Below are 13956 nucleotides of genomic sequence, written 5' to 3'. Positions count from 1 at the left end.
CATAGAGTATGTCGACTATTGTGTCTGACGACGCTGTTTTGTATGTGGCGACTTCTCGCTTGTCGTCTTTCGATGTTGTGTAGGGAGTCCATGTTTTTAGGGATTGGAAGGACCTGGTATTCAGCTCTACTTTCGGGAGTGAGTGTTTCTCTTGGGGGGTTAGTTTTCTCATCGATGGGTCGTCTCATGATGTTCAGTAGGTGTCTACCAGCCCGACTTTGCTCGAGTCTGCGTTCTTGGCAGACCAGGATTGCTTCTTTATGTTCTTCGCAGGCGGCCGAGATGCCCATTGCCATAAAAGCCTCATTGGATGCATGTCTTGGTAATCCGAGTGCTAGTTTATATGCTTTTCGCCTCCATCAAAAGCGGCCGCCACTGTCGGGATTCGATCCCGCATCCTTGGGAATTGTAGTCGAGCGCCACTATCACTACTTTGGTGCAGTGGTTACGGCGCTCGACTACTGTTTCCAAGGATGCGGGATCGAATCCCGGTTGTGGCGGCCGCTTTTGACGGAGGCGAAAAGATAGACCCCCGTATGCTGCACGATATCAGGGCACATTAAAGAGCCCCAGGTGCTCGAGGCTAACATCACAATCCGAAGCTGACGGGTTTATGTATAAAACGCCGCGAGCTTCCATCCGCACAATATAAGTTTCTGTTGGTATTATCAAGAAGTCTGAATTTCTAAACCAAAGCTATGAGCTGGAATAAACGCTACGCAAAGGATGTAAAAAAAAAAAAAAAAAGCAAACAACGGGTAGTGAAACAGCGCGCTTCTGTGACATGGTGTATAAATTCTTGCGATGCAAAGAGCTCGCACGTCCGCGTCTGTGCCCGTAAGCGCGCGTTTAGGCACGTTGCCCACTGAATTCTGAGCAAAGTGAATGCATGAGCCTGCCATCCGTACGCAGCTTAATGAAGCTCTGGTGGCGCACTAGCACAGGTGTATTCGCTGTGAAGTTCTCAGCCAAGGATCTGCTTTTGTAGCTTGTTCAGTGGGTAGGCAAAAGATTCCCTCGTTTTCGCCAGAAACACGGTGGCCGCAAACAGGTGGATGGCGAACCGTATTCCGTACGTGCACAGAATCGTCCTTTTTCTCGGGCTGAAAACAATGAGACCTTGGAAGCCATCGCAGTGATTGCAAATGGATACTCGCAATCTCCACGAAGCGGCAAGGTGCATTCAATGCAGCAGTAATCCGAGGCCGGACAAAATTGCTTTATTTAGGCAGATACAAAAGGCGTTTCTTTCTTTTTTTCCTTATGAATGCGTACGCCTTGCTTCAACACACAAACGAAAAAGTTGTCTGCTTGCAGAGTCCTATATTAACAAGATTTACTAACATACTAACGATACTAACACGATTTCCTCGTTCATGTGGCACCTTACTAATAATTAGCCTTTTTACTGGGTTCACTGATAACCACAAACTGGCGCCTTTTATTTTCTTTTTTTTTTTTTTTGTTCCCTAAACAGAAGCTCGAAACCAGATTCTCAGAGACGAATAAATAATTATCGGAACGCACTGTCTGTGTCTTTGCTGTAAGGCACTCAATACGTGCTAGCGGAAATTTCCCCGCATACCACCATGAAAACGTGGTTGTTTGTCATGAGATAAATTAATGCATTGACGGAATATCTTGATACTGCATTATTTTGCATATAGTGCTTCATAATTACCAGTAGGGGTACCTGTACTTCCTTAAGACCATCGCCTCAGTCTTCAGTCATAAAAAAACGCATTTTAAACAAGGTGACGTCCCATACAGGAACATTTCTTCTCAGCCAATAGAGGTTCGAGTCGGAATCCCGTCTGCTTTGCTGTCCAGCTAAGCGTAGTCAGGCTAGTCGTGTGTTACGCACGTGGAACGAGGATTGTGGCTTATAAATAAAGGCCGCGCGCGACAGCCCGACCTACCCATGCTCAAACATCCAAAGCTAGAAACAGCTGTCTTCTATCAAACCTTCACTTCTCGTGATGTTTTCCTGAGTCAAAGCGGGATTCAATCGCAAAGCGCCGGATGTATGTATCGAAAGACCAGCCAAAATGCTCTGCGCGACATTATGAGAGGCCTATCGATCGCATCGAGGCTTACTCACCCACCATGTTTTCGTTAACTGACATTCAGTGCTGGTAAAAAAAAAAAAAAAAAGATGCAGTTGGAATCACAGTTTTGAAGCCAAAATAGGCCTCGCAACCAGTTAACGCGGAATACTTGTCACGCCGCGCTCTGACGCCTTGGTGACGAGCATTCGCTTTTACGCGGCGAATGTGCTTGGCGTTTTTGCGCATCTATTTGGCATGTGTAAAGAACTAGCTGGAGAGCAGCAGCGTGCGGTCAGAGATGACTCCTTTGGGAGCTCTCCTCGGGCGGTGTGACGGGGAGCTCACGCAGACTGGAGCCGTGATGGGCGTGGTGGTCCACCGCCCTGGGTACGACCATAGCGAGACGCGAGGAGGGCCCGTTGCGACGAGGGTTCCCGATGCCTCCCAAGAGCGTGCGCTCGAGCGTCGCCACGGGTGCCTCGCAGAACAGGTACAGCAGGTACGCGCAGAGGTACGACGCCATCACCACAGCCAGGTAGTTCATGGTCTTCGAGAGAAAAAGAGACGGCACGGGTGCCATGATATTGAATGAAGGGGTTGAAAAATGGGCTGGGTATTTGAGATATTAGCCTGCGCGACTGTCGAACCTTTTAACCCGTTAACAGCACGAATAATTGTGACGTTAATATTAGTGAACGAACGAGACGGCACGAGCGCTGTTCGTGTCGCTTCTCGTGTCGCAGTTCGGGCATTTAATCATGTATGAGCAAGCCCGAGTCATCAACAGCCTCACTAAAATTAGTAAGGTAAGTAGAACCTGACATATGCCTCGTCACAAGTTAGCGGAATAGAGCGTTATTTCGCGCATTTTGTCCTGTAAACTGTTTATTACGCTTCATTGGGAAACACTTTACGTTGGATGAACGAAGTGAGGCATCAGTGAAGGGCTTGACAAGTATAAAAATAACGCCAAAAACATGATCCCTGTCAATCTTAGAGCCATAGCAGATATCGCGGTTATTATGCATTCCTTAACAGCCGGAAGCAATTATAGAAACACTCAATGTGGTTATTAGCGAAGAAAGATTAACGGAGAAAAAAATAAAAAGGAGTCAGTATTATAGAAGTCAGTGAATTTCTACCTTAAATAAAACTTCGCTGTCTTTGTTAGCCCTTAAATTTCCAGTGTTGATGAAGAAGAACCCCTAAAATTATTTGTTTTCTCGCATACTACTCACGTCGCATCTTAAGCGCCGCATCTTAAGGTAGAAACGGCAATGATGAACAACAACCCCTAAAATCAATTGCTTGCTCGCATACTACGCACGCTTTGACATTGCCGTTTCTACCTTAGGATGCGGCCCTTTCAAATTAGTAACGCCCTGATTGAGGCCGGTTGGTCAGCCGTCGTACGCTAGCTGACGAGAAAGATGAACGACGAGTAATTATTAGCATGCCGGCAGTACGTTGCGCAGCCACAAATACCTTATTTCAATCATTCTTTAAGCGTACAAAGGAGCTAAACTGCATCTGTAAACCCTGACAAATAGTTGTAAGGAGAAAAAGAAAAAATCTAGAGGAGGAACTCTTCATTGTGTAGCTGCAAATAAAGCAATTTTTTGTATGACACCGTATTTACGTTCTTTTACGCATTGCAAATTATTGTCTAAAGTTTCAGCTTTTATTTGAACAAAAAGGTAAAACTTTGGCATCAAAGAATTAATATGGGTTCCGCTGGCTTTTCGCTTTTCTCCTCCGAACAGACGCGTGAAACCAGATTCACTACCTGTTCTTTTTTTGTGTGTGTGTGTGTTTTTTTTTTTGTATCGACGAAAAAAAAAAGAAGAAAACTATCCTTTGAGTTATATGCTGAAAATACGAAACAGTGAAGCTAACAGCTCATCTTAATCAATTAACAGATGATTGCAAGACAGTGTTTAACCGAATATGTAGTTAACATAAATAAAACCTATAGGAACGAAATCTTAAGATACAGAGCTTCTATACTCTCTACGTGTCTCAGAAGAGTACGGCACACTTGAAGAAGGAAAAGCCAGGTGGATTCATTCACGATGCACCGCTTGAGCGTTGGGTCGGCGTACCTTGACCATGTAGGTGTAGGCGATTCTCTCACGGTTGGTCATCATCTGCACCAGCAAAATGACGACGTGGCAGAGGAACGCCCCGTACGACAACCGACTGAGGGGGACCAGTGCCGGCCATGACAGCAGAGACATTACAATGCCTGCACACAATGGGATAAATTAGACTGAATACGGCTGCACTAGAGGGGGCGTCACAAATAAATTACAAGGGTTCGACGCTGCTGCACCAAATATTGAGCAAAAGCATTAGCTGCGGGTGACCGAGCGTTCTTCTTCTCTTTTTCTTTTTCCTCAGCCCACATATAAAGCCCCGCTTTAACCAACCCATATGAACGTGCCTTAGTGGCCTATAGGGGTAACGTGAATGCCAGGGTCCTAGCAGGCTGATTCTGACATAACCGTCCATTGTGCAACGAAACACCCAAGTTGACAGCTCCTGCTAGCCCACGGGGGGTGTGACGTCACAGCGTCACGTGGGTTAGACGTAACTGCGGTCGGGTCACGCGAAGGCTTTAAAGTGCGAGTAGTATTGCTTTAGCAATAAAAGTTGACAATGCACGCCCGAAAAGTGGACCTGAAAATATAACGAGATAGAAACTACTGTGGCAGGTCTCAATGCAACAAGCCAGTCTTAACCATTTTCATAGTCATGGCACCCAAACGCTAACGCTAACTGCCCAACCCCTGAAGTCTACTACTTGTTCCTCGTGTGATAGCAGCTTCCGCCGAAACATCCAATGTGTTTGCGTAGATTTGTGATATTGACTGAACAGGAAGGCCCTGGAGCCCAATTTTTCCTCTCGGCCACTTTTAAAGCATTCCACGGATGTATGAATGTTGTTTGTTTCCATTCATTTGTTATTTGACCGAGACATGTCTGCAGTTGCGTATAGAGATGTAAAAATAAATAAAACTAAAGTAGGTACAATATCCGTCCTTTCCTGCGTACATTAATCATTGCCATCTCGAGCCCCACAACGCCACCTTTCCTTCTTTCGAATAGCCTCGCTTTTCCATTCCCTGGAATATATTTTCCCTTCTGTGCGTCCGCCTCGTACCACTTTGTAACTGTCAAAATAGGCATTTACGTTCAGACTTCTCCGTGTATGTAGCACCATGACAAATGTGTTATTTCGCTTTCTTCAGTTTCCAGTGAAACAAGGATTTCTGCTAGAAACCCACTAATTATCCAATGAGACTGCAAATAACGATGACATGTACGTCTGGAGATGCTTATCGTCACACGCAAGTTTACCAACAGTATTGAAGCGTTTATATACTCCATTTTTCTGTTTCATTTTTACGACGACAGCATTTTATTGGTCTCGTCCTCCAGAAAATCTAGCACCGGCGTTGTCAGTGAAAAAAATGACGAGCATGTCCCTAGCAAGTTTCAGTCGCAGGTGTATACCTCATGACTGGGCACTGATTGGTCGGAAGGTTGCATGACGTCATGAAGCCGCAGAACGTGGCCGAGTTGGTAGAGGCTGCCAACTCTGGCTACTGCTCTGAGGTGAGATGGGAGTCGAATCCATCGCGATCCTTGGACCGACGCGCTACTCCTAGGTTACGCAGGCACGTTCGTAAGCCTTGGTTAAAGTGGTTAATCTAGTAGCTTACGGCTGTACAGTAATGAGTATGCAAGTGATAGCAGAGACAGAAATTAAGGAATTAGTGTTCAAGTGAGAAACGAAGTTTATGGAGGCGAACCAGGATCCGCAAGGGGAAGCCGCAGACGAGAACCATTAACGCTGTCTACCTTTAAGAGCGAATGCATCAGTTTTTCCTAAATTTGTGGGGTGTCTATTCGGCGTGCAAGAATCGGGGAGTTTCGCCTGAAAACAAAAGGCTATGTGAGTCTGTATGACAATCGGCAGGGGACATATTTCTGTAACAGTTTCTTTCACCCGCGGCGTTTTGTGGGTGCATCTGCAATTTCTTTTTTTTTTTTCTGCGTAGCACTCACACTGAATTATTAATATACGGCGTAACCTAAATGAACCCACGCGCGCTTTTCGGCGGCATCGGGTGCGTCCCGTGGACCACGCAACCTGCGTTTACCTCCGCGTCCCGTGGCACAGGCGAACACGAGCCAGGCGACGCCCAGCGTCCAGGCGACCCGGTGCAGGGATGCGTACAGCAGGCACTCCGGCTGCTTGATGGAGTACGTGTGATCCGTGTACCACTTGTGCGGCGCGAACACGATGGCCAGGTTGCACGCAGTCGCCGCGCACCAGCACAGCACCTGCACGGGCTGCGACCATGGGGAACCGGCGCGTCAGCCGAATGTCCAGCAACCGCTGAAACGCCGCCACCACATGGCTTTGTGGCCAGCAGCGGTATCCATCGCAATTTCGGCGTCTTCCAATGCAATTGCGTTGAATTCCGAAACTTAGGCTCTGAAGGCGCAGGCTTCGTGAGACACCTCGGTGAGCGCTTTCAACGCATGCGCAATAATTTGTCCGTGCATTGTTCGGCAACTTTTCTGACATAAAGATGTTCACAGGTGAAAAGAACGGAAGTGTGAGGTGCACAGTCGAGCACTAATCTTACGGCTTCACATGCCGCGGTAGAACCACAAGCTCGAAGGAATGATGGGAAAGAATGCAAACGAATCACCAGTGACTCAAACCATTATTGTTCTATCTGGCTGCTGGCCTCGAAAGCCTCACGCAAGCTCTGTTGCTGGCGTTGACTCAGCGAAGAATTTGATACCCCAGTTTCACATTTCGCTGCTCTAGCGCATGATTCGCATTGGGTCCCTCGCGCAAAAGGCTTTCGACGGAAAGAGAAGACGGCTTAATTGGCGCGTGTGTGCGACGAAACAGTGCCACGTTGCAGTCGCGTCCACATCAACTTAATGATTTGAAGAGGTGAACATTGTAGGGATGTGCATTTCGAGTCTTTTTTGACAATTACTACTTCATAACGTCACCATTATATCTAAAGCCATTCAAGAATGAATAAATAATGAAAAATATTTACATGAACATCGATTGCTAAATAATTAAATAATTAATTCTGCTTGACTACGTGCACGTAGTCGGCGAAGACTAGAGTCACTGTGATATAACGATCACTTTATTTCTGTTCAGTCTTACCCCCTTGCAGTGTCCATCTGCAGACGCTAGGCGGCGCTTAAGGAGAAGTTTAAATATTTTTTTTTATAAATCAGCAGGATTGAAGGATTGGAATGTATGATGCTTTTAGGTAAAGTATGTCAGCTTTTTTCCCACTAGAACTTAAAATGATGATGACATCGTCGAGTAAATGTCAGATTTTCCCTCATAGCCTCAAAGAAGCGCAGAGAAGCTTGGGAATGATGACACGGATGACGAGATTTCAAATTTACGTTGCATTCGTACACACCTTGCTATGCGTCATGGGACGCCGCAAAACAACGCTCCACGGGATTTGCCATTGGGGGCATTGAGCGCTTTTGCGTGATCGTTATTGAGTGTGCATTTTGCGGTTGAGGCCAAAAAAACAAAAGATGCGGATTCAAGAGCATAAAACGAGCGTTAAATTGGCACTGAGGATCAATAATTCGATCCATTTTTTTTTTTTTTATGGCATTAACCTATTCTTTGCCGCTTTCTAGTTTTTCTACTGTTTGTCTGAAAGCATTTACTGCTGAAATAGTTTTATCTAAATATTGTCCTCGCTACTCGATGGAAACTTGTAACGCCTACACGGAAAAGAATTCTGTGATTATATATTTAGAAGAGAATAGAGGTGTAGCGAAGAAAAAACAAAAGCACTGACGAGGCCCCACGGCTTGCTTAGATAATGTTTTAGTAGCGTCGCCGCCCATGTTCAAGTTTTCGGCCTCTTCTCGCTTATGAAAAATCCGCTCTCAGTAAAAGTAACGTTTTTGTTGCTGAGATGCGCTAGCCTATCGCTGCAGGCCAGCTTCAGTCTGTCCTCAGCATTCCTTCAAAACATTTATTTCATTTTCATCAGCGGCTATTAGCGATCGTAGCAGGGAAAACAAAACCCATGGTGTAGTCAACAGACGACTAATCTTCCTCCGAGTTTCTCCACGTTGGTGGTTTCGCAGCTCCCAACAAAAGGCTCGAAACAGAGAAAAATATATTTTGAGTCAAATTGAGTCAAATTGAGCGTTTGAAGAACAAAATCGAGGCTCAGTTCCCACTTCGCATCTGAGCAGGACATCAACATTTCCTTAAGTGGGGTGGTGTTGCCTGAAGATTGGTAACAATGCCCGCCTGCATATGAATCACAAACAAAAAAGGAAAGTGAAGGGTTAAGGCCGTGTTCTTCAGCGGACTTCTCTGGCTCTGCGCGCCCGTCCTTCGCGCTACCGGGAGGGAGGGTAGGGGCGTCAAGGATGGCGGACAGGTCTCGAGAAAATGTAAGGGGCTGTGTTTGCGGTCACCACTAGGAAGGAATGACCGAGTTTGGTACGCTAAATGAGTGACGCCGATTTTCTGTTTTTTTTTTTCCTTTTTTTTTTCTTTTTTTAACTGTATCGCGATCCGGCGGAAACCACTTGCATTAGAAAGGGAAGTAATGAAGTCAGCAACCTAAAAATAATGGACGAGTAGTGCCGTAACATTTTGGACTAAATAATGAACGACTCATATTTCTTGTCACTCCATGAATAATCTCGATTTTTCTTTTTTCCTTTTTACATGTCGAGGTTCACAAAAATAAAAAAGAAAATAGAGAGCCTAAAGGCGGGCGGGGTACTTAAAGGTTGGTGCATTGCAATGTTACTGTTTCACAATCAAAGCGGTTTCAGAGTAGTCGGAATAGCTGACTTCGCATATTACTAACAGCGTGGCAGAAACACGGCGGCAAACTTGGCGAAGTAAATGTTCACAACATGTAGCAAGCGCATGATATTAGGGAGTGATATTATTTGTAAAAACAATCGAATGACTTATTAATGTATAGCGAAATAAAAATATTTCCTCGCAGAAAAGAAGAAAAGGAAAACACGCGTAGTCTAAAAGCTTTGCACATGTGCTTTTCAGATATGACTCAAGGAGTCACATTGTATCCAGCGATGTTCACCCGTACAAGGAAACGCCACTTAATTTGATTGTTTTGCTATAGTTAAGTCTAGAACAACAAGAAAGACGCATGTCCCCCAAGAGTAACCCATGCTTAGTTGCTTTCTCTCGGAGGAATAATGGACCCTTCACTCTGAATTCTGAGAGGTCGACGGCAATACGGCGAGATTAGCTGCAATTCCTAGCAATGAAAAGGAAGAGAATGGGCCTTTACCACATTTGCTCGGTGGTTCTTAGTTACTTTAAGAGTCCACTCAGTGAAAGAGCGCTTTTCGTGAGCTTCTGAGCTGAAGCTGCCTTGGTACCACATAGGGCGAATGACGACAGACGGGAAATTGTCTCAACGCTGCTCCTCCTCAGTTATAAGATCACGAAATCTCCCCCCGTCCCTTCGTTTTCGAGGGAATATTATGAGGTGAGGAAATGTTTTGAGCAAACAAATGTTAGCAGTAGGAGCGATGATAAACGGAGGCTCGTTCTTGAATGGTGGAGCAAAACAAAAAGCAGGCGGCTTCCTAGTGAATGCTTTCTTTCAATCACTTTTAAGCCAGAGCCTTGTATGGCGCACCCACCTTGGACAACTTCATCTTGGGTGCGACGTAGATGTAGTAACCGAGCAGCACGCCGATACAGAAGGAACCGACGTGAGCAAAGGGCTTGAAGTAGATCTGGTTAGCAGTGCCGATGGTGTAGCTGCGCGCAATGACCACAGTTTGTGAAAAATAAGACAGGAGTGTCCACATTGGTTATTCTGACGCGCGCCACAAAGGGGGTCAAGGGGCTAGCTGAACTTCCGAAATATCTGAGAGAGAGCTATTAAATGCCATTACAGAGATTCGAGGTGTTATACAGCCGAATGTGAAACCTTTCGTAATCTTGTTTATCAATATACCTCACGAAGACCACGTCGTCTTCTCGTCGTATACGCGAGCATCGGCTCGTCAGTGCATGCAAGCCAACGCGCGCATACGCGCTATAGGATAAATAGAAATAGGAGGACCCCTGGGAAAGCTTCCACACCCGAACAAACGAAATATTGATGGCGTAACAGAGAAACAAGCGCTGCGCTAGCGTGCAGTAAAATGAAAGGAAGTGCTAACCTGACGTCTGTATGCGTGAAGATCACAGCGGGCTGGTAGTTGTTCAAATAACTTACTACTCCGGTATACGCGGAAGATATCACCGTCGCTAAGGCTGCGAGGAGGGCTCCAAGGTAGGGCCGTCTAGAAAGAAAAAGAGTAAGAAGTTTTACGCGGTGCACTCGGTAAGGGGCTCGCTCTTTTCTCACCTAATCATGACCAGTGGAATAAATAGCAATGCGACGTAGAGCTGAAAGTCGATGTTAATGTACCACAGGTGCCCCAGGCACTGGAATAAAGGAAGGCATTTGATGCGCTGCTCACAAGAAAAAAATAAAAAAAAAGTTATCATGAAGGTTAGTAAGATCTAACTAGGCCTAGCAAGCAGTAACTAAAGCTATATTGCTAGCTCTTTAACAAAAACACCGTAAATTGTGCAAACTTAAATAAGCACTTCGCTATTCAATGTTAGTAAGAAGCTTCAATTGCCCAAGTTTGGCTTGGACCGTTTCTGTAACAATCTTAAATGCCACTGAAGAAGGAACGGACTACAACAGGGACAAAGAAGGCGCGTGAAAATGACGGGACCGACCCGCAGTTGTAAGCACTAATGGCGTACTTAAAAGTGGACTTTGAGCGGCAAGGACTGTTCTTTCTCTCCTCCTCTCTCTATTTTAATTTTTTTAGAACATATTTAGAGGGCAGTGATTCGCGATCCATACGTCCAAAGATTCTTGTGACATTTCTTTTTATGCTCTTTGCATGCTTGCTACGCAGGCTAGCTTAACCTGCACACCCGAATACTTTGCTGGCGAAAGCTCATTCCAAATGCCTGTAACTGCCTAATAATAGAAACTATCTAACTGCATCTACTTTATCGGTGCAACAGCAAAAGCGAAAATATTGAAGAACACGTGGCGGCGATCCGCGACAACTGATACTATAGATATCGAGTCAACCCCACACGCGCACATTGCGCAACCATATGCTGCGGACGGATAGGTAAATGTGTGACAAAAGGAGCACCTCCGGATGAATCGGTCCGAACGAGCTGGTCAGCAGATGAAAAATGATGCGCACGCGAACGGCATAGATGCCGATGCGAATCATGCGTCATATAGCGCCGCGATTAATTTCGGCCTCACGTCTCACGGTTTCTACACTTGCTGGCGGAGGGAAGGCGAAAAAGATGTCCAGGCGCATGCCAACAAGCACAAATTGGCACAGGCCCGTGCATGCTGCTTGGTCAGCTGAAGCAAGGTCTAAATGCCTTCTACTCCAAATGGCACATGTCAGGTGTTGACTCACCATCTCGAGGAAAGGAGAAAAGTTGTTGGTGTGCAGCATAACTGTCCACCATCTCCGCTGGCAAGTGTCCAGGAAAGTGGCCTTGTAGTCGTTGAGCACGGGGCCGTCTGCCATGAGCGGTAGCAGAAGCCAGACGCCCACCACGAACATGGCCGGCACTGTGAGTCTGCGAGGCAGCCGACCCAAAAGCCCCGCGTGGTCCAAGACGTTTCTTCAGCTCCCTATGTCTTATTCGCAGGTTTTTCACCTTGACATTCTACAGCACACAAAGCAGTACTTTGACATAGAAAGCAAGCGCTTCCTTTGTTAACACGGCCGTACATTTTAAATTTGTAAGTTTCTCTCTTTAAAAAAAAAAAAAAAATCTCTTTATTAAAGCATGAACTAATTTTAGTGGTGCAATCTTTCTGGATATATTATCGATGAATAGATAACCGGATATTAGCGCCCATATACAAAGAAAGAGTTACACCCGTAGCAGATGGCCGAAATCCTAGTCGTAATGTATAAGAGGCAGGAAGCTAAACTAATCCTTGTATCGTTAAGCTAGTGCACTAAGCTAGAAAGCGGCATCTGATACCCCCCTCCTCCCCCCCTCCCCCCCCCCCTCAGTTTGATAGATATCGCTAGTGCCCAAAGAAGTCCCACAAATACCTGATATAGCGACGAAGAACGATCAGTGGCACCCAGAAGATCAATTTCGTTTTGTTCCGTAATGTTTTCTGCACGTTATATGACAGCAGAAAGCCACTGCAAGGAATCGGAAAGAAAAGGCACACGCTGTAAATTAAAGAACGAATGCGCCGCAAAAAAGAACCGACTTGAAATGACTTTGGCAACTACGTTCAAGAGAATCAGAAGTTGTACATCACTTAGAACGTACCTGATGAAAAGGAACGTCTCCACCGATGGGAAAGCATTTGCTATCAGAGTCGTTAGAAAATCTTCAACGAGATCCACAACATTCATTAACGACCCTGAGAAGAGAGCAGTTGGAAGGCAATGTCAATACACTATGTTTTCTAAACAGGCTTATCGCTTTCACTTCGTGTTATCAGGAAGAGCATAAATTTTATTTCATTTCATTCCCAATGTTACTCGTAAATGACTTTATCGGAAATGAAAGAATTTTGTGGAATATGACAACCTTTGAAAGGACAGTTAACCTAGTTCCAAATGATATTTACGTAGCGCGAACAATTCATTATTTTTAATTTCTTCTCATGTACTGTCGGGGACAAAAGCCTCTGGAACAAGCGAGCGGCAAGCAAAGCGCATAGCTTTGCTATCGGCCAGTGTTTTCATATACCATACTTATGAATGGGGAAGTTGGACTCGTGTTCTCTCCTGTGGGCTAGAAAAATAATGCAATTATCGCGCTTCCAGTAAAAAAATGGCGCTATCCAGAGACTTTTGTCACCGATCGTACATGATTTGTGCGAGAAATATCGAGAAGTTTGATGCTACCGGTGGCTGTTGGGTCCGCGATGAGGAAAGCGTGGCCCAGCATGACCCACGTTGAGCTGTAGAAGCGAAGTCCGTGAATAAACTTTAGCTTTGAGTCGGCAGGGTCACTTGGATCCGTCTTGAGTAGTTTCTCGGTGTTGGAAATGATCGAGAATCCAAAGAGGACGCTGTACAGGTTGCCTTTTCCCATAAATGAATAGAAATCACATATCACATTTTTTTTTTAAGAAAGAAAAAAGTGCCATTGTCAGTGTTCTATCGGGACGAGAAGTGACGCACAGGATACTTACAAGGCTCTCGATAGTACCGCTTCCTGCTACAGTGTGCTAACAGCATGCATGTGTGCTCTGCGTATGCATTGTTCGTCATATTCCCGTATGCAGGCACTGCTCAGGGCCTTCATTTTTAATTCCTTCGTCCTGGACTTGCCTGCCAGGCACGACACGTATATTATAAATTATATTGAAACCAGTATGTAGCATTGTTTTCTCGCTTTCACATCGCAAAACAGACTGCTCAAGAAAGCATTTTTGTCTTGCTTTCGGAACATGCACAGACATTCTAACGTTGCAGATGGCTATTTGCAGATGAAGCGTCCCTAATGTGTCCAATATCTCTTGCGAAAAATTAAAACACTCACAAATTGCTGTGTACTAAATCGAAACCCCTAGGCTTTCATCACGCAGCATCGTGATCGGTTACGGGTCTGCTCTCTACTTTTTTTTTTTTATATACAAAAACACTGCAAGTCTAATCGCCAAAAGGTTCGGCGTAGGCGTCCAGATACTCGGATAGGATAACCAGGGCCACGACGTCACCACTCCGAATACCAAACAGGACCTTCCGCCAAATTCGAAATGGCTTCTTGGCTCACACGAAATATATGTGAGTCTTACAGTGCCAGTCTGTG

The 13956-nt window shown here is 45.4% G+C and overlaps 1 protein-coding gene across 1 annotated transcript in view; it reads right to left on the bottom strand.

Annotated features, from left to right (window-relative positions):
- Window positions 1-2306: 2306 nt before the first annotated feature.
- Window positions 2307-13956, bottom strand: part of LOC146204798 (nose resistant to fluoxetine protein 6-like) — a 65646-nt gene continuing 53996 nt past the window's right edge. Inside the window, exons 6-15 of the mRNA XM_084586560.1 lie at window positions 13047-13226; window positions 12463-12556; window positions 12234-12329; window positions 11580-11745; window positions 10481-10560; window positions 10293-10415; window positions 9765-9885; window positions 6215-6407; window positions 4151-4293; window positions 2307-2595 (exon numbers count right to left, since the gene is read on the bottom strand). Of these exons, the coding sequence (XP_084442686.1) occupies window positions 2341-2595; window positions 4151-4293; window positions 6215-6407; window positions 9765-9885; window positions 10293-10415; window positions 10481-10560; window positions 11580-11745; window positions 12234-12329; window positions 12463-12556; window positions 13047-13226 (1451 nt within the window). The 3' untranslated portion in view covers window positions 2307-2340. The remainder of the gene's footprint in view (window positions 2596-4150; window positions 4294-6214; window positions 6408-9764; window positions 9886-10292; window positions 10416-10480; window positions 10561-11579; window positions 11746-12233; window positions 12330-12462; window positions 12557-13046; window positions 13227-13956) is intronic.

The sequence above is a fragment of the Amblyomma maculatum genome, chromosome 1 (assembly GCF_055883805.1).
Source record: "Amblyomma maculatum isolate TAMU_Amacu chromosome 1, ASM5588380v1, whole genome shotgun sequence".
NCBI classification, from domain to species: Eukaryota; Metazoa; Arthropoda; class Arachnida; order Ixodida; family Ixodidae; genus Amblyomma; species Amblyomma maculatum.
Note: the sequence above shows the minus strand (reverse complement) of the source record. Positions and strands in the feature narration are given on the sequence as shown.